This window comes from Oncorhynchus masou, chromosome 32, assembly GCF_036934945.1.
Source record: "Oncorhynchus masou masou isolate Uvic2021 chromosome 32, UVic_Omas_1.1, whole genome shotgun sequence".
NCBI lineage: Eukaryota > Metazoa > Chordata > Actinopteri > Salmoniformes > Salmonidae > Oncorhynchus > Oncorhynchus masou.
In genome coordinates, this window is record NC_088243.1 from 37435685 (window position 1) to 37457496 (window position 21812).

At 44.0% G+C, this 21812-nt stretch overlaps 1 protein-coding gene across 1 annotated transcript in view; it reads left to right on the forward strand.

Moving 5' to 3' along the window:
• The window catches only part of spata17 (spermatogenesis associated 17), a 59324-nt gene that overhangs the window by 18862 nt on the left and 18650 nt on the right, over positions 1-21812 (forward strand). Inside the window, exons 8-9 of the mRNA XM_064955656.1 lie at positions 4151-4290; positions 11425-11560. Of these exons, the coding sequence (XP_064811728.1) occupies positions 4151-4290; positions 11425-11560 (276 nt within the window). The remainder of the gene's footprint in view (positions 1-4150; positions 4291-11424; positions 11561-21812) is intronic.

Below are 21812 nucleotides of genomic sequence, written 5' to 3' on the forward strand. Positions count from 1 at the left end.
TATAAGTCTTACTAGTAACAGTATTAGTACCAGTATAGTGCCAGTATAGTTGTCTTATTAGTATCATTATAGTACCAGTATATAGTACCCGTATAGTTGTCTTATTAGTATCATTATAGTACCAGTATAGTTGACCTATTAGTACCATTATAGCACCAGTATGGTACCAGTATGGTACCAGTATAGTTGTCTTATTAGTATCGTTATAGAACAAGTATCGTACCAGTATAGTTCAGTAAAGGTGTCTTATTAGTATCATTATAGTACCGGTATAGTACCAGTATATAGTACCAGTATAGTTGTCTTATTAGTATCATTATAGTACCAGTATAGTTGACCTATTAGTACCATTATAGCACCAGTATGGTACCAGTATGGTACCAGTATAGTTGTCTTATTAGTATCGTTATAGAACAAGTATCGTACCAGTATAGTTGTCTTATTAGTATCGTTATAGTAACAGAATAGCAGTAACGAGCAAAACACTAGTTAGATGAATAACAGTATTGGTACCAGTATAGTAATAATTTTAGTATATTATTATCAGTATAGCAGTCTTACTAGTAATAGTATTAGTACCAGTATATCATTCTTACTAGTAACAGTATTAGTACCAGTATATCAGTATTATTAGTAACAATTTTAGTATCAGTATATCAGTCTTATCAGTAACCGTATCAGTACTGTTATAGCAATCTTAGCAGTAACATTATTAGTATCAGTATAGTGATTGTATTATTAACTTTGTAGCAGTATAGTAATCATATTAGTAACTTACTAGCAGTATATTAGTACTGATAACTCAGTAGCAGTATAGTAATCATATTAGTAACTTAGTAGCAGTATAGTAATCGTATTAGTACCTTAGTAGCATTATAGTAATCGTATTAGTAACTTAGTAGTACTATATCAGTCTTACTAGTAACAGTATTAGTAGCAGTACAGTAATCGGATTAGTAACATCGTAGCAGTATAGTAATCGGATTAGTAACTTAGTAGCAGTATAATAATCGGATTAGTAACTTAGTAGCAGCATAGTAATCGGATTAGTAACTTAGTAGCAGTATAGTAATCGCATTAGTAACTTAGTATCAGTATATCAGTCTTATTAGTAACAGTATTAGTACCAGTATTTCAGTCTTATTAGTAACATTATTAGTAGCAGTATAGTAATTGTATTAATAACTTAGTAGCAGTATAGTAATCGTATTAATAACCTAGTAGCAGTATAGCAGTCCTAATAATAACAGTATTAGTACCAGTATTTCAGTCTTATTAGTAACGGTATTAGTACCAGTATAGCATTCTTTCTAGTTTAGTTTGTTTGCACAAATAGAAGGACAGTTTGTAACAGTAAAAAACAACAACAACAACAGTATGTGTAAGAGGGGAAAAAGCCCAAAAGGGCTTAAAAATCACACAGATTCCGCAGTGTGGACAAACAAACAATAAAATAAAAACTAGACGCAAAGGAGATAAAGGAATAGAACATCTAAACAGACAGTCAAGCTACTGCGGTGTAGAACTGTGATGGACAGTATGTGCCTTTTTAAACAACGACAGGGAGAGCTTGGCAGAATCAGGCGAGTATGAGTTTCAGATCATAGGGCCTCTATAGGTCATTCAGAATTGAGAGTGGGTTGTTCTTGAATATGGGTGACGCAGCTGTTGTCTGAATTATGAAATTAATATATATCAAAAATATCTCATGTATGATCTTTGCGGTCATTTGCCTCTTGTATTTTGTCAATTAAGTACCTAACAGCCATGTAGGGGAGAGTGAGATTTTCTGAAGCCATACTGATGTTTGTATAATAGACTTTCCTTGTTAAGATATTTGATAAATCTGTTATATGCAAACTTCTGAACCCCAAAAATGATATCTGGCAAAATTTGTAGAGAAGTAGTAACAGTATTAGTATAGAAGACTTACAAGGAACTTAGTAACAGTACTACTACTAGTAGAGCAGTATATCTGTAAAGTCTCAGGCCTCAGAGGAAACAGGTGTGTTCACTCACTTCCTCTGACTGGTCCAATCAGGCTCCAGAGATGGGGATAACAAAGTGCCATAGAAATTATCGGAGGAGCTCTCCCCCTGGTGAGGATGATGAAAGGGGGCGCGTGGTGCCGTGAGATGATTCTTTAAACTCCCCTTAAAAAAGAATGATATCATTAAAACATGGCGGCGTGTCTCTCGCGGGGCCACTGGAAGACGTTTAGACCCTCCGATCCAGGCAGATCAGCAGGTCCTGTCAGCCCAAGCTGCCGCTATTAAAGTGAGCCTATCAAACCAGGCCTCCGCCAGGGAATACTCCGCCATTTAAAACAGCCTTGATGAAGAATTCTTTAAGTACCCCTGGATTCCGGCGTGTCATCTCGTCCAGCTGTGAGAAAGATTTGATGAGAAGCGTTTGCCATTTGTGTTATTTACGGTCCAAGGCTTTTATGGTAACTGGTTCCTATTATTGGTTTCTATTAATGTAAAACATAAGTGAGCAGAAATGAGGCGTGGATCATCTCTTTTTATTAGCCCAGAGTCCCTCACCCCGGGCACTGAGATGGTGCACACACACACACACACACACACACACACACACACACACACACACACACACACACACACACACACACACACACACACACACACACACACACACACACACACACACACACACACACACACACACACACACAGAGACACACGCATACACATAGAGACATGCACGCACACACTCTCTCTTATGCACACCCTGCTCCGGCTCCATCTGGCTCTTGCTAACAGGAATCCATTATAGAAGGCTCGGATGTCTAACACTGCTCCATGGATGAGATGAGCCTACATTATTTATCTGTGTTTTACCCTCGCTAAGGACAGGGTTCACCCCCATTTCCTCTCCTCCCTCTGCCTCATCCCTCTCTTTATCTCTCCCTCTGTCTCCTCCCCCCTCATGCTTTCTATTACTTCCTACCACTGCCTCTACCAACCTCTCTATCTCCCTCCCTTCTTCTCTCCTTCCCTTTATCTTTCCCAGTCTCTCCCTTTGTCTCATTGTCACCCTTTTCTCTCCACTTCTCTCCCTCCCTCTCTTTCTCTCCCTCCCTCCCTCTCGCTCCCTCTCTTCCTCTTTCTTTCCCTCCCTGTGTTTCCCAGTGTTCTTGGTGTGTGTGTTCTCCAGTAGTGTGAGTCCAGGCCTGTCCCCAGTGTGATAACATCAGTGGTGATGGATAGGTGGAGGTGGTTGTTTGGGAAGTGTTTGGGTCTGGTCAGGCCAGGGTGCTGATCCTGTGGTGATAGGACCAAGGACAGGGGCTCCCTGCTAGCTACTCTCCCCAACCAACCAACAGCAACAAAAGCTGAAGGTCACTCCACTAAACAACAGCTACCGAACAGCACAACCACATTGAGAGAAGTTACAGGACTAAGGAAAGTTAAAGGACTACGGGAAGTTAGTGGAGACAAGGGGAAGTTACTAAACTAGACTGAGGAAAGTTACTTAACTACACAAAGAAAAGGTACTTAACCAAACTAAAGAAAGTTACTTAACTAGACAAAGGAAAGTTGCTTAAATAGACTAAGGAAAGGTACTAAACTAGACTGAGGAAAGTTACTTAACTACACAAAGGAAAGTTACTTAACTAGGATAAAGAAAGCTACTTAACTCCACGAAGGAAAGTTACTAAACTACACAAAGGAAAGTTACTTAGCCAAACTAAAGAAAGCTACTTAACTACACGAAGGAAAGTTGCTTAAATAGACTAAGAAAAGGTACTAAACTAGACTAAGAAAAGTTAGTAAACTAAACTAAGGAAAGTTACTGTATACTAAGGAAAGGGATCAGAGAGAGAGAAAGAAAGAGAATGATAGAAAGAGTTTGAGAAATAGAAAGAGGGATAGAGGGAAAGAGACGGAGAAAGATGCAGAGAAAAGGGAGAGAGAGCCGGGAGAGAATGAGGGAGAGACTAGAGACAAACGTGCCTCTGATTAAGACGTGATATCGAACAGATGAAAACCGGGAAAGACCACTGCAGGGCTTCTGACTTACAGTACAGCATGTTTGATCAATGGAAAATGTTTTGAATGTTGGGAATGTATTTGTCATGCCCGCTAGTGTCTGTATAATGGCTTCCCATCTTTCCCCTGTGTGTTAGGGTCCGTTCCGTGGGCCAGCGGAGGTGTGGGCTCAGAGACAGCGTGGTCTCGAGCCGTCTCTGAGAGTCCAGACCTCCATCTCTGACCTGGAGCAGGCCCAGGACCAGCTACGCTCTGGAGAATGGAGGAACCACACCATGTAAGTACACACGAACACAGATGCAGCCTTTTGTCCTCATGGATAGCAGTTATATGCTACTTTTCATCACATGAAAAAGGGCTTTACAGTGTGTGTGTGTGGATAATGGACTTCATCCACCTCGTGTGTGTGTGTGTGTGTGTGTGTGTGTGTGTGTGTGTGTGTGTGTGTGTGTGTGTGTGTGTGTGTGTGTGTGTGTGTGTGTGTGGCTCACACCTGAGCCTTTTGGGGAGACTGACAGTGCAACTGCAGCACTACAGCAACAGCAGGACTACAGCAACAGCAGCACTACAGCAACAGCAACATCTGAAGCATCAGAACACATTCCTTCCTCAACAGAACATAATCACAGTATAACAGGGGATTATCATCACTCCACTTGAGACTAGAATGGCTGTTTAACTCTGTAGTTTAATTACCAGCTCACTGTGTTATATTCAGACTATATTCAACCCCATTACCACAGCGCGCACACACACACACACACACACACATATGAATGCATGATCCTACACACACACTATGCACACAGAAACACCACTGATAGTTCATGTGGGAATCCGATTATTCTCGGTATGTGTGTGCAAGCGTGTGCGTGTATGTGTATCTGTCTGTGTGTGCGTCTGTTCGTGGGCAAAGAGAAACGCCATTAACCCCCTGTTTGATCCACCAGCCGCCAACATCCACACTCATTTCAACTAGACATTTCAAGGGACCACACTGAATTTGCCTGCGTACCCTCCTTGTCACCCCAACTCTCTCTCCCTTTCCAGTTGAATGTGTCTCTAATGAGTTATCAGACTCTCCAGTGTAGCGTGATGATGATGGTTTTGGGGGGGTGGGGTTAAAGTGGCTGAGGTGACAACTTCACATCTGAAGAGAACACTGTTACAGTACTGAGCGATTTCCCCTTTAAGTCAAAATTGGCTATATTGTAAAAATGTGTGTGATTTTTGGTCTTAATTTAAGGTTAGGTTTGGGCATTAGGGTTAGCAGTGTGGTTAATGTTAGGGTTAGGGTTGCACATTTTGGGGAATATTCAGAGGTGGAAACTTTCCGTGGGAATTAACGGAAATATATGCAAATTAATATTAATACCATTTAAATGTAGATGTTTTTTTATATATATTTACCATATCATATGGAGACAAACATAAACCATAAATCCTTCCAAAAACTATTTAGTTTACGAATTGAACTTTAATTAAATGAGTTGACTCTTCATATGGGATGATTTCACTGAACAACAAAAGAAAGGGAATATTGAATGATCCCCAATGATCCATCACATCTCCCAAAAACATTTTCAACATATATCTGTAATATGATAGTCTAGAAACTAAAGCTTTGGTTATCTTCCTCTGAGGCTTCCATTTCTTCTCCCAGGACCTCCACAATGTCCACTCTTGAACATCAGACTCTGAGGCCTCATCTTCACTGTCACTTTCCAACCTTGTTGAGGATGGCTCAAAAAGCCTAAAATTTGCCTGGATGGCCACCAATTTTTCAAACCTTGTATTGGTCAGCCCGTTGCGTGCTTGTGTGTGTGTGTTCCCAAACAAGGACCAGTTGCGCTCTGATGCGGCTGATGTTGGTGGGATTTGGAGGATGATGGAGGCAACAGGGGAAAGAGCCTCAGATCCACAAAGTCCCTTCCACCAGGTGGCTGATGAGATATGTTGGCACGACTGCCATATTGCATCTCCATGCCAAAGCCCTTGCTTGGAAGTGTACTTCGCCAGACTGCCAAGAACCTTGCCCTCATCTAGGCCAAGGTGGCGAGACACGGTAGTGATGACACCATAGACCTTGTTGATCTCTACACCAAACAGGATGCTCTTGCCAGCATACTTGGGCCTTCAGCTCATCTGCATAGGAGAGACCGGTGTGTCTGTGCTCTTGTAGAATACTGGTTGAGGGGTGGAGATGATATAGTTAATTATTCATTGCCCACAAACATTTGACCACCCATCAGAGATGATTACAATACTGTCTGCTTTCTCTATGATTTGCTTGACATTCACTTGAACTCTGTTGAACTCCAGCAAATGAGTAGATAAAGCATGTCTGGTTGGAAGGGTGTATGCTGGGCGAAGAACATTCAGAAATCTCTTCCAATACACATTGCCTGTGAGCATCAGATGTGAACTAGCTACATACACAGCTCGAGTAGGACATTCATCAGCATTTCTCTGACTACGTTCCTCCATTGAGTCAAAAAACCTTCTGATTCCAGGAGGACCATGAGCTGTTGCTATCGATAAGGTGTCTGATTCATCATTTTCACCTCGAATTAGAAGTAGAGGGACTTTTGTCAGAGGTTGCTTGTTGTGAGTGCTGAGGGAACTTTAGGCACTTGGCCAGATGATTCTGCATCTTTGTTGCATTCTTCACATATGATTTGACATAGTATTTGCAAAAGTACACAGCTTTTCCTTCTACATTATCTTCAGTGAAATGTCTTCACACATCAGATAGTGCCCATGGCAATTTCCTGTAAAAATTGGAAAAAAAGAAAAAAATATATAAAATACAATTCCATGTACAGATAAATAGTTTCGCAGTTAGATTAAACAACTCCTTTGTGAGATAAATGTGTTAAAATGAAACATGTATGGAAACAGGTGAATTAACACTCCTCAGTTAACAGGCTCAAGCAAGCTAAAACCCACATGGTAGCAAAAACTAACTAGCAGAAATTGTTAAGTTAAAAATTATTTAAACACACTTTGCTGTAAGCTACTATTTTCTAGTTAACAAAAAATCATGTAGGTCATATAAAATATTTTCACCCCACCCAGTATTGTAATCAAAGCATGTAGTCCTTGGCTCAGATAGTATAGTAGTGTGGGCTCAATAGCATCTCATTAGTGTACAAGATCTTGAGAATCAGCTGTAAATGTGATGGAAGAATGCATTGTGCATGCAGAGGGTTTACAATTCCATTGAATTGGGGATAGTTTAACCAAAATATGCCACAATACCTAGAATTGCTCTATGTTTCCCACAGAAAAGGTTCACTGTTAATGAGCTAACTTTTTTGATTAATTTAAGCTAGTGACCACTCTGCAGAGCCTCCTCCAGAACAAGATTATTGAAAAAAAAAACGCTTCACTAATGCTAGTGGGTCATTGTCTTCAGTACATGCTCAGATGGGAGTGTATACATATGGCCACTTATTGAACAGGATGTTACCAAATGAAGACTACTGAATACAAGCTATAGTACAGGACAAGTGAGCTCTGCCTAGACCCAGAGAAGACAAAGAGACTGGAGATGTGAGAAAGAAAGTGATGCAGTCCTTCCGTACCCTGGTCACACACAGCCTAAAGCATCTGAGAGTCCAGGTTTAACAGGCACATTATCAGTCTCAGTTGACTGAAACAACACTACCTGCACGCACTCACACACACACACACGTCTGTCTCAGTTGACTTAAACAGCACAGTCTGCACGCACGCACTCACACACATCTGTCTCAGTTGACTGAAACAACACAGCTTATGTAGTCACACACGGACACGGGAGACTGATCAACTCAACAACCTCCCCCTGCTCTGCTCTCTCTCTCTCTCTCTCTCTCTCTCTCTCTCTCATGGTTTTTGGTGGCAGCGTCTGTGCTCATATGCCCATGTGTGTGTGCCTGTGTGTGTGTAAATGTGTATGTGTGTTGTCACCGGGCCCGGCAGCTCGGCCTCAGCCCAAAGATCCCTGGTGAGGAGTCAAACTTTCCTTAATAGCCCTGAATGAATAAAAACTAGCCTATTAAAAGGCAATCGGGAGGCAATAAGAGCTGTGAGTGGAACCAGCCGGCGAGGCGAGGCATGCCCGGGCCCAGTGCAGCCTGGGACATTGGGGCCACATTAATATCACGCCGCTGATGTCCCTCCCATGTGCACATTAGCTCGGACTGCTGGGTAATCTGTCTTGTAGGGTCTCTGGTGGCCACAGAGTGTCTTTGCCGCCTTGTTTGTGTTTGTGTGTAGACGTGTGTGTGCGCGTGCGGGGTGCCATGCAGGACCATCACTTAAACTGACCAGGTTTGTCATGCCACCTTGTGTGGTGTACACGTCCCTCTCTCTATAACTATGTATAGTAGGAAATTACTTCACTAGCTCTTGAATACATCAGACTAGTGATAGATGCTGATTATTTATTTGCTACAATTTCCACACGTGTGTTAATGTGAGTGCTATTTCATTTAACTAGGCAAGCCATTTAAGAACAAATTCTTATTTACAATGATGGCCTACCCCAGCCAAACCCTAACATGGATGACGCTGGGCCAATTGTGCGCCGCCCTATGGGACTCCCAATCACAGCCGGTCGTGATACAGACTGGAACCGAACCAGGGTCTGTAGTGACGCCTCTAGCACTGAGATACAGTGCCTTAGACCGCTGTGCCACTTGTGAGCCCACAATACATACGCGAACGCTACTATACATACGCCAACTCAACAAAAAAAACTATGTGGAAAGCGTATCTATTGAGTAGGGTTTTAATACAAACCCAGCTAGCACATTTGGTTCCTTGACAGTTGTGGGAACGTAAGATTTTGGTTTTCCATTGGTTCTGGGAACGAAGCCATAAGTTTCCTGACCGGTAACGTTTTTAAACGTTCTGAGAACGGAAGTGATTATTTTGCCTGTTCTAGGAACATACATTTTTTAGGTTGCAGGGAGGTTCTAAGAACGTTTTACTATGGTTCCCTGAGAACATTTTTCAGTAAAATGTTGAATAAAATTGTTAGTTTAGGTTAACTGCCTTGAGCTTAGATAGGACACTTGGAAATTAATTTGCTTAGGTATTAATCATGCAAACCCATTTATTTTTTATTCTGGCACTTCGTCAGTGAGATTCAAACCTTTGAACTTCTGCTCTTTATCCATAGAATTAGTACACTGCGCCACCAGGATGGCAGGCAGGTCACCTGTAATAAAAGTCAGTATTTGGTGTCCATCCATGTCTGAGGATGTCGGAAGATGATGTGGAAACTGACCTCTAGGGGCAACAGTGAGTAATGGAGTCCAGGTGAGTCCGGTGAAACGCTGGTGCGACTAACGATGGTGACAGGTGTGTGTAATGATTAGACGTCGGCTGAGGGGTGACGTGGGAGCCTGTCGAGCCGGCCTAGGCGTGACATGGGAGCCTGTCGAGCCGGCCTAGGCATGACGTGGGAGCCTGTCGAGCCAACCGAGGCCTATGAGCCTATCGAGCCAGCTGAGGCATGGGAGCCTGACAAGCCAGCTGAGGCAACCCCGGTTGCTTCGGCAGCGGGACCCAACATCTCCAACAAAAAACAAAAAACTCCCTGATGCTTCCAATTGTGGTGTCTGCATTCTGTAACGATTCCGTAACTACAGACGCTGGGAGACGGGAAGCAAGTATAGGGTAAGGATTTAATAATAAATAGACATGAAACTAAACAAGAACAGTGTTTGGACAAGAGAAACAAAACAGCATCAATTCAGATATGGGAATGAAACTGAGGGAGTGAAAAATAGAGGGGAGGCAATCGATGACGTGATGGAGTCCAGGTGAGTCCAATGAAGCACTGGCGCGCGTAATGATGGTGACAGGTGTGCGTAATGATGAGCAGCCTGGCAACCTCGAGCGCCAGAGAGGGGGAGCGGCGGCAGATGTGACAATCTAATTCTGACGTGAGACTATGAGAGTTTGTAAAGGATGGGTCTAGCATACCATGTTTTTTTTTAAATCATACAAAGCTGTTCGTTTTAGTCGATTCAAACAGACCCCATTTCAAAGGAAACAAGCACTCGAGGCTATAGAGAGTTTGTTGGTGCTGATAACAGAATGTGTATGTTTTTCAAATAACAGTCTAATAACATTATTTGAACGTTACTAATGTTTTCTTGTAGTTTTAATGGGAAGTGTTCTGAGAACATTAATTTAAACAGAACCAGGAGGAAACCTGTATGAAACGATATGCTGAATTACTGAAACCACCTAAAATTGGTTCTCAGATGGCTATGTGCTAGCTGGGTATCCTGCACAATTCCCAGAACTTCGTGGGAAAGATGTTTGCAAAATAACTATAGGACAACCACACTCTCACCAAGCTCTAAGAAACTGTTATGTTATGTTATGTGCTAGCTGGGTAGCGCCTAGGTAGCTTTTTTGTTTGTTTGTTTAGTGATGTACTCAAGTTGACCCCCCTGACACACACACCACCACACTCCCCGCCGACACACACACACACACACACACACACACACACACACACACACACACACACACACACCTAGTGCACAGGATACATATTCCCCCAAGCAATGTGTCTGGGGTGTAATTTACAAAATCAACCTGACGGAAATTAACAGCTGGCTTTCCTCATCAGCAATAGCGATTTACCCTGAACACCAGCAAACAACGAAAAACAACCACACACACACCTAACTCTTATATGTAGTGATAAGCTCTGCAGGCAAAAAGTCCCATTTGGCTGCAGAAACACACACTATAGAGCAGGGGTGGGCAACTCCAGTCCTCGGGGGCCTGATTTGGTGTCCCACTTTTTCTCCGTCCCTAGCAAACCCAGCTCATTAATCAAATTGCATTCTCAACTGAAGATCATGATTAGGTGATTATTGGGGTCAGGTGTGTTAGCTGGGGCAAAACTCTGACACCAATCAGGCCCCCGAGGACTGGAATTGCCCACCCCTGCTGTAGAGGCTCTTTGAGTGTGTGGGGGGAATGTGGATGGAAATCAGACGTGTGTGTGTGTGTCTGTGTGTGTTCAAAGGGAGTAGTGATGGTGTGTTTCCTGGGTCATTTCCACTGTGTGGTCCAAAGCAGAGAGACATGAGACAAGGCCTGCATCGTTAGACTGGACCAGCAGGCATTTATGTAATATCAGCCTGAGATGGAGATGAAGAGAGGAGCCTGCCATCATGAAGGGAGGGATGGAGGGAGGCGGGATCGAATCGGAGGCCCATACTGAATGTTGTGTCTAGGAATTGTCTTAGAGATGGGGCTTCGGTTTACAGAGATCGGACTGTATATTGTCTTGAAGGTGCACTGGATTGTATGGAAACAAGTAGATACCTCATGACATTACTGTCGACGTTGTTGACATGAGACTTCATAGGTCCTCTCCTCTCCTTCTCTCCAGGTTCCAGCCGTTCTCTAAGGCCCATCAGAACAGGAGTTATGAGAGGATGCTCCACACCTCCTCTTCCTTCCAGCCTGTCCCCTACGGGACCAAACACTTCAGAGAGGAACACCAGGAGAACCTGCAGGGGAAACGGGTACCAATGTTGTTTTCTTTGTGCGTGTGTTTTCCCGCTGGGAATTCCTGTTCCTCTCACATCAACCTCTGTGCATTGTGTATGATTCAAGTCAACCTTTTTAGTTGTTGGACATACCGCTATCTTTTTGACTGTTGTTATTTGAGATATGAGTCCGTTCAATACCTGAAGACTCACACAGCCTCAGTTTAAGAAACAACACTCGCTTTCACACATGGAGAGCACTCTAACACAACCTCCCAACTTCAGCTATACACATTTGTCAAACCTGACAGCAATTTAATAAATCCATGCACTCTCTCACGCGCAAATGCGCACGCACGCACGCCACACACACAATCACCCTGGCCACAGTCAAATCCCCCCCCCCCCCACACACACACACACACACACACACACCTGCGGGGATGCATACGTAAATGAGTGGGCTGTGGCAGCAGCAGTGTGGTCGGCCCCCGGCCCCAGGCATTAGGTAATTGAGTGTGTCTTTGCTCAAGGCCTTTCATGGATCAGGGTTTTTTATTAGCTCTGTTCCCAGCAGCCACAGCCCTGCAGCGCACACATACACACACACACACACACACACACACACACACACACACACACACACACACACCAATTGCCTGGAAACGAGGCAAATGAGAGAACACTTTGCCCAGAATGAGATAAACAAGGCGGCACGCCACAGGTCTCCCGCCGCTGACGGCAGGAGCAGGATATGTCGCGTGTCTCAGCAACACTGGACACTTTGCTAGGGGGATGTGTGTGTTGAGATGTGTCAAGCAGGGTTTCCATCATGAAAATGTTGCGCCGGACAGTTGACTGGCAGCATTTTAATTTACCAGACAATCGAGAAATTTACCGGACCCATAATGCATTGGGTGCGTAACCTGATTAGGGCGTCTACCCACGCTGCTCAGAGTGACAGAAATCACAATCACATGTAGATTATGGTAATTCATATTAACAGAACATGCAAGTCTAGGATGAAACTATGTATGTCCTTCTTACCGAATTCCGATGTGCACTTTGATGATGTTTTGATGAAGATTCACTTTCCACATGTACTTTTCCTCAGTCAACAAGATGAGTAACGAACAGCAAATCCCAAGCCTATATTAATCTACTATCCCCCATAGTAGAAAAGTTAACCTATTATATTGGTCAGCTTGTCGAGAAAAAAATGGCCTATACCAAACAGACTCTGGGACATTTGTGGGACAATCGATCCCAAATGCGTACAACACATAGAAACAGGCTACAGTAAATAACAAAGTTAAAAAGCAATGATTCTGATGCAACAGATCAGAACATTTAGCTTAAAATGTTGCAAAAGGATTATTTCTTCACATTATAAGCGCAGCAATGTGCACCATTACCGTAGGCACCGTAGGCTACGCCCGAATGTTTGTTTTTGTCTTTACTGAAGACTCATCTCTTCAGTGGGTCATATGATTGAGTGTAGTCTGGCCCAGGAGTGTGAAGGTGAATGGAAAGGTTCTGGAGCAACGAACCGCCCTTGCTGTCTCTGCCTGGCCGGTTCCCCTCTCTCCACTGGGATTCTCTGCCTCTTACCCTATTACAGGGGCTGAGTCACTGGCTTATTGGTGCTCTTTCATGCCGTCCCTAGGAGGGGTGCGTCACTTGAGTGGGTTGAGTCACTGATGTGATCTTCCTGTCTGGGTTGGTGCCCTCCCTTGGGTTGTGCCGTGGTGGAGATCTTTGTGGGCTATACTCGGCCTTGTCTCAGGATGGTAAGTTGGTGGTTGAAGATATCCCTCTTGTGGTGTGGGGGCTGTGCTTTGGCAAAGTGGGTGGGGTTATATCCTTCCTGTTTGGCCCTGTCCGGGGGTATCATCGGATGGGGCCACAGTGTCTCCTGACCCCTCCTGTCTCAGCCTCCAGTATTTATGCTGCAGTAGTTTATGTGTCGGGTGCTAGGGTCAGTTTGTTATATCTGGAGTACTTCTCCTGTCTTATCCGGTGTCCTGTGTGAATTTAACTATGCTCTCTCAAATTCTCTCTTTCTTTCTCTCTCTCGGAGGACCTGAGCCCTAGGACTATGCCTCAGGACTGCCTGGCATGATGACTCCTTGCTGTCCCCAGTCCACCTGGCCGTGCTGCTGCTCCAGTTTCAACTGTTCTGCCTGCGGTTATGGAATGCTGACCTGTTCACCGGACGTGCTACCTGTCGCAGACCTATTATTTGACCATGCTGGTCATTTATGAACATTTGAACATCTTGGCCATGTTCGGTTATAATCTCCACCCGGCACAGCCAGAAGAGTACTAGCCACTCCTCATAGCCTGGTTCCTCTCTAGGTTTCTTCCTAGGTTTTGTCCTTTCTAGGGAGTTTTTCCTTGCCAACGTGCTTCAACACCTTCATTGCTTGCTGTTTGGGGTTTTATGCTGGGTTTCTGTACAGCACTTTGAGATATCAGCTGATGTACGAAGGGCTATATAAATAAATTTGATTCAAATAAATTTGAATTTGATTTGATAACCAATAGAAGTTGAGAGGCTACTGGTTATATTTGCCTCCACCGATATGGTCGGACTTTACCTAGGCTACTTTGAAGCAACATAAAACATGCCTCACAATATGTAGTACAACGTTCAGGTTTCAAACAATGAAGTAGCTACGGTATATGTTTTCAAAATGCATTCTGCCTCCAGCTCAATGCAAATTGGTGTGTGACGTACTGATGAAGCCTTCCTTCCATTGCCTATTTGTTTGAATGGCGAATGGGAAGTGTGTTTCAATTAGGGCTACCAGTTGAGAAATAGGCCTAGAAATCGTAGCTCTTTTATAATCGTGGCCGTACAAACTTTTTTTTTTTAACACACGATTGCATTTCGAATTGTTGCGCAGTGATTGGGCTTTTAAAAGCACTGTCTGACAGATTGTCAACTCAAAGGCTCTGGACCTGTATGCTGTGCGTTTGTGATATTTTAGCACGGTGACTAGGTAAAACTCTAGAGAGGTTGGAACCTAGAAAGAAACCTAGAGAGGAACCTGGCTCTGAGGGGTGGCCAGTCCTCTTCTGTCTGTGCCTGGTGGAGATTAGAAACCTAGAGAGGAACCAGGCTCTGAGGGGTGGCCAGTCCTCTTCTGTCTGTGCCTGGTGGAGATTAGAAACCTAGAGAGGAACCAGGCTCTGAGGGGTGGCCAGTCCTCTTCTGTCTGTGCCTGGTGGAGATTAGAAACCTAGAGAGGAACCAGGCTCTGAGGGGTGGCCAGTCCTCTTCTGTCTGTGCCTGGTGGAGATTAGAAACCTAGAGAGGAACCAGGCTCTGAGGGGTGGCCAGTCCTCTTCTGGCTGTGCCTGGTGGAGATTAGAAACCTAGAGAGGAACCAGGCTCTGAGGGGTGGCCAGTCCTCTTCTGGATGTGACGGGTGAAGATTATAGGAGTACATGGCCAGTAAGGCCAGATGGTTCTTCAAGATGTTCAAACGTTCATAGATGACCTGCAGGGTCAAATAATAATCACAGTGGTTATAGAGGGTACAGCAAGTCAGGAGTAAATGTCAGTTGTGTGAGTGAGTGAGTGAGTGAGTGAGTGAGTGAGTGAGTGAGTGAGTGAGTGAGTGAGTGAGAGACGGAGAGAGAGAGACAGAGAGAGAGAGACTAAACAGCAGGTCTGGGAAAAGGTAGCATGATGATTGAACAGGTCAGGGTTCCATAGCCGCAGGCAGAACAGCAGAAACTGGATCATCAGCACGACCAGATGGACTGGGGATGGGGACCGCCAGGAGTAGTCAGGCCAGGTAGCCCTGAGGCATGTTCCTAAGCCTCAGGTCTTCCGGGAGGGAGTGAGAGAGAGATGGGAGAATTAGAGGGAGTATACCTAAGATCACACGGAACACCAGATATGACAGACTGACCCTACACCCCTGGCAGACTATTGCAGCATAGATGCTAGAGACTGAGACAGGGGGGTCAGGGGACACTGTGGCCCTGTCCAATGTTACCCCCGGACAGGGCCAACCAGGCAGGATATAACCTCACCCACTTTGCCAAAGCACAGCCTCCACACCACCAAAGGGATTTCAACAAAATATAGCCCACGAAGATCTCCCCCACCGCATGAGCCCAAGGACAGAAAGGCAGTGACTCAACCAGGTCGAGTATAGCGAAAAGCCTGGCACGACGTGATACACACCTTCTAGGGACGGCATGGGAGAGCGCGAGCAAGCCAGTGACTCAGCCCCCGTTATAGGGTCAGAGGCAGAAATCCCAGCGGAGCGAGGCGAACCGGCCAGGCAGAGACCACAAGGGTGGTTTATCACTCCAGTGCCTTGCCGTTCACCTTCACACTCCTCAATCGAAGAGATCAGTCTTCAGTAAAGACTTAAAGATCGAGACAGAGTCTGCGTCTCTCACATGGATCGGCAGACCATTCCATAAAAATGGAGCTCTCTAGGAGAAAGCCCTGCCTCCAAAAAGCCTGGATCTTGTGACCGTAGCGTAGGTGTAGGTATGTACGGCAGGACCAATTCGGAGAGAGAGGTAGGAGCAAATCCATGTACTGCTTTGTAGGTTAGCAGTAAAACTTTGAAAAATAGTCATAATTTAGCTTTTCTGCAAAAAAATCATAAAAAGTTTTAGATTTTTGCAATGTTACGAAGATTGAAAAAAGGCTGCTCTTGAAATATTTTTTGCATGTTCGTCAAAAGATAAATCAGGATGCAGATCAGTAACATTTATTTTAAATAAATATATTACAACATCGTCTTTGTATCTCTAAATTGTTGTGATGTGGCTACCTGTAAAAACCTAAAGGGACATGATTAGAGAGATAATGGGAAAAGGCCACACTTGACCGTTGCACTTCCCATGGTGAATGGCTAGACCTGCTACGCTATGAAACCACACGGTATTGCTGAGACATTGATGTTACCGGCCACAATTGATATGGTGAAAACAAGGCAGAGGCAGAGAAACTCACAGTGTCAGATGACACTGTTAAACAAAGAATGTATGCGATTGCTAGCAATCAAGAGGAATCTCTGACAGAACGACTCAAGAACTCCTCAGCTTATGCTCTCCAAATGGACGTTATATGCCCATGGATAGACCTTTGTTTGCTACAGATGCTATATTGTTCTGTCTCACGATTCCTGAGCATGAAAAGGCACAGGAGATGTTCAGTGTGCTCCCTGGCTATATTGGCAAAAAAAACAGATTCCATGGGATCGAATGGTGGGCTTTTACACAGATGAGGCTCTATCTAAAGCAGGATGGCGGGCAGGCCTCTGCACTCTCGTTATGAATGTGTGAGAGCAACTGGTGGCAAAAGAGCTGAGCACAGAACTCAGAGATATACTGCAGCAGGTAACTTCCATTGTAAACCACATCAAACCACATCCACTGCACACACCTGTTCACAAAACTATGTGGGGATATGGGATCAAAGCATGCCAATGTTCTATTTCACACCGAGGCTTGGTGGTTATCAAGGGGGAGTGTTGGAAAGATTTTTTTGCATTGAGAGAGGAACTGTTGTCATTCACAATGGATGAAAAAAAAAACAGACTTGGTTGAATTTCTGTGTAATGGAACGAAAATGTCTGTTTGCCGATGTAACAGACATATTTGGGAAACTAGACGAGCTGCATGCAGGGGAAATACAAAAACATTCTACAGATGAGTGACCGAATCAGTGGATTGAGAGGAAAGCATTATTTCACGACTCTAACGAGCCCGAGGCGGAGGATATCAACATACAGCTGGCTGGTTATACGATGTACCGGCAGGATAGAACAGCGGCGTCTGGTAAGACAAGGGGCGGCGGTCTATGTATTTTTGAAAACAACAGCTGGTGCACAGTATCTAAGGAAGTCTCGAGCTACTGCTCGCCTGAGGTAGAGTTTAAGCAAACAAGAAAACTCTCACCCATCGATGGGGATGCAGTAGAGCAGGTTGAGAGCTTCAAGTTCCTTGGTGTCCACATCACCAACAAACTAACATGGTCCAAGCACACCCTGACAGTCGTGAAGCGGGCCCGACAAAACCTATTCCCCCTCAGGAGACTGAAAATATTTGGCATGGGTCCTCAGATCCTCAAAAGGTTCTACAGCTGCACCATCGAGAGCATCCTGACTGGTTGCATCATTGCCTGGTATGGCAACTGCTCAACCCCCGACCGTAAGGCACTACAGAGGGTAGTGCAAACAACCCAGTACATCACTGGGGCCAAGCTTCCTGCTATCCAGGAACCAGGCGGTGTCAGAGGAAGGCCCTAAAAATTGTCAAAGACTCCAGCCACCCTAGTCATAGACTAGACTGTTCTTTCTGCTACCACACGGCAAGCGGTACTGGAGTGCCAAAGTCGAGGTCCAGGAGGCTTCTAAACAGCTTCTACCCCCAATCCATAAGACTCCTGAACATCTAGTCAAATGGCTACCCAGACGATTCGCATTGCCCCCTCCCCCTCTCCTCTCCACACCACTGCCACCCTCTATTGTCATCTATGGATAGTCACTTTAATTAATTAACTCTACCTACATGTACATACTACCTCAACTAACCGGTGCCCCATTGACACTGTACCGGCCCCCCCCTGTATACAGTTGAAGTCAGAAATGTACATACACCTTAGCCAAATACATTTAAACTCAGTTTTTCACAATTCCTGAAATGTAATCCAAATAATAATTCCCTGTCTTAGGTCAGTTAGGATCACCACTTTATTTTAAGAATGTGAAATGTCGGAATAATAGTAGAGAGAATGATTTATTTCAGCTTTTATTTCTTTCATCACATTCCCAGTGGGTCAGAAGTTCACATACACTCAGTTAGTATTTGGTAGCATTGCCTATAAATTGTTTAACTTGGGTCAAACGTGTCTGGTAGCCTTCCACAAGCTTCCCACAATAAGTTGGGTGAATTTTGGCCCATTCCTCCTGACAGAGCTGGTGTAACTGAGTCAGGTTTGTAGGCCTCCTTGCTCACACATGCTTTTTCAGTTCTGCCCACAAATATTCTATGGGATTGAGGTCAAGGCTTTGTGATGGCCACTCCAATACCTTGACTTTGTTGTCCTTAAACCATTTTGCCACAACTTTGGAAGTATGCTTGGGGTCATTTGCGACCAAGCTTTAACTTCTGATGTCTTGAGATGTTGCTTCAATATATCCACATAATTTTCCTCCCTCATGAAGCCATCTATATTGTGAAGTGCACCAGTCCCTCCTGCAGCAAAGCACCCCCCACAACATGATGTTGCCACCCCAGTGCTTCACGGTTGGGATGGTGTTCTTCGACTTGCAAGCCTTCCCCTTTTTCCTCCAAACATAATGATGGTCATTATGGCCAAACAGTTCTATTTTTGTTTCATCAGACCAGATGACAGTTCTCCAAAAAGTACGATCTTTGTCCCCATGTGCAGTTGCAAACCGTAGTCTGGCTTTTTTATGGCGGTTTTGGAGCAGTGGCTTCTTCCTTGCTGAGTGGCCTCTCAGGTTATGTCGATGTTGGACTCGTTTAATGTGGATATACATATTTTTGTACCTGTTTCCTCCAGCATCTTCACAAGGTCCTTTGCTGTTGCTCTGGGATTGATTTGCACTTTTCGCACCAAAGTACGTTCATCTCTTCGGAGACAGAACGCGTCTCCTTACTGAATGGTATGACGGCTGCGTGGTACCAAGGTGTTTATACTTGCATACTATTGTTTGCACAGATGAACGTGGTACCTTCAGGCATTTGTAAATTGCTCCCAAGGATGAACCAGACTTGTGGAGGTCTACAATTTTTTTTCTGCGGTCTTGGCTGATTTCTTTTGATTTTCCCATGATGTCAAGCAAAGAGGCACTGAGTTTGAAGGTAGGCCTTGACATACATCCACAGGTACACCTCCAATTGACTCAAATTTCTTAAGCCATGACATCATTTCCAAGCTGTTTAAAGGCACAGTCAACTTAGTGTATGTGAACTTCTGACCCAATGGAATTGTGATACAGTGAATTATAAGTTAAATAATCTGTCTGTAAACAATTGTTGGAAAAATTACTTGTGTCATGCACAAAGTAGATGTCCTAAACGACTTGCCAAAACTATAGTTTGTTAACAAAACATTTGTGGAGTGGTTGAAAAACGGGTTTTAATGACTCCAACCTAAGTGTATGTAAACTTCCGACTTCAACTGTATATTGTTATTTTTTACTGCTCCTCTTTAATTACTTGTTACTTTTATCTCTTATTCTTATCCATATTTTTTTTTAACTGCACTGTCGGTTCGGGGCTTGTAAGTAAGCATTTCATTGCAAGGTCTGCACCTGTTGTATTCAGCGCATGTGACTAATACAATTTGATTTGATTTATTGGAGAGAGAGAGAGTCTTTCAAAAGCCAACAATGCCCCCTTTCCCTCAGCTGTGCATGTTTCTAACAGAAAACAGCATCAGTACATGTCCCACACGAGTGATGGCTGCTCACCTCCAGCGCTTGGAAGAGGACTTTGGGGCCTACTTCCCAATCCCCTTGACTGTGATCCTGGCTCAGTTGACATGCCAGTAAGTGAAATCGAACAGCTGATCGAGCTGTCATGTGACCGCAATTCTGCAGACAACGCATTCCCGGGTCACTACGGAGGAGTTTTTGGAATAAATACCCTGCCATCAATAAAGGGAATAAATACCCTGCCATCAATAAAGGGAATAAATACCCTGCCATCCATAAAGGGAATAAATACCCTGCCATCAATAAAGGGAATAAATACCCTGCCATCTCCCTCTGAACCTTAATGCCGCTTTCAAAACAACTAGGACCTGGGCGCTCGGAAAACTCTGACTTCCGACTTCAGTGCGTTCAAGACAACTGGGAAAAAACAGGCTCTGACTGGGAAAAATGGTTTTGAACGGTCATCCAACTCGGAATTCCTTTCTAGAGCTCCATAGACCCACATTAAAAGTATCTGATGGTGAGTTGAGAAGACAATCAGAAATACTGCTGGAATGTTTTTTGATTGACTGCCATAGCCCCATATATAAAAATAAAAAAAACATTAATTACATGATTATTTTCACGTGGTTGGTGTCGCGCGAACTGTGCGATATCAAAATGAGGTCGTGGGCCAAAAAGTTTGGTAACAAAACACCTGGTGTAGGTTGAAAGGCATTTTGGGAATATGTTTTGATGTGGGTGTATTTTATGGTTCAGGGGACTGGTCTATTTCTCTCTCACTCTTTGTCTCTCTCTCTCTGTCTCTCTCTCACTCTGTCTCACTCTCTGTCTCTCTCACTCTCTCTCTCACTCTCTCTCTCACTCTGTCTCTCTGTCCTCTCTCTCTCACTCTGTCTCTCTCACTCTGTCTCTCTCACTCTGTCTCTCTCACTCTGTCTCTCTCTGTCCTCTCTGTCTCTCCCACTGTCTCTCTCTCTGTCCTCTCTGTCAATTCAATTCAAGGGGCTTTATTGGCATGGGTAACATGTGTTAACATTGCCAAAGCAAGTAAGGTAGGTAATATATAAAGTGAAATAAACAATAAAAATTAACAGTAGATATCACACATACAGAAGTTTCAAAACAATAAAGACATTACAAATGTCATATTATATATATATACAGTGTTTTTACAATGTACAAATGGTAAAGGACACAAGATAAAATAAATAAGCATAGATATGGGTTGTATTTACAATGGTGAGTGTTCTTCACTGGTTGCCCTTTTCTCGTGGCAACAGGTCACAAATCTTGCTGCTCTGATGGCACACTGTGGAATTTCACCCTGTAGATATGGGAGTTTTTCAAAATTGGATTTGTTTTCGAATTCTTTGTGGATCTGTGTAATCTGAGGGAAATATGTCTCTCTAATATGGTCATACATTGGGCAGGAGGTTAGGAAGTGCAGCTCAGTTTCCACCTCATTTTGTGGGCAGTGAGCACATAGCCTGTCTTCTCTTGAGAGCCATGTCTGCCTACGGCGGCCTTTCTCAATAGCAAGGCTATGCTCGCTGAGTCTGTACATAGTCAAAGCTTTCCTTAATTTTGGGTCAGTCACAGTGGTCAGGTATTCTGCCGCTGTGTACTCTCTGTCAAATAGCATTCTAGTTTGCTCTGTTTTTTTGTTAATTCTTTCCAATGTGTCAAGTAATTATCTTTTTGTTTTCTCATGATTTGGTTGGGTCTAATTGTGCTGCTGTCATGGGGCTCTGTAGGGTGTGTTTGTGAACAGAGCCCCAGGACCAGCTTGCTTAGGGACTCTTCTCCAGGTTCATCTCTCTGTAGGTGATGGCTTTGTTGTGGAA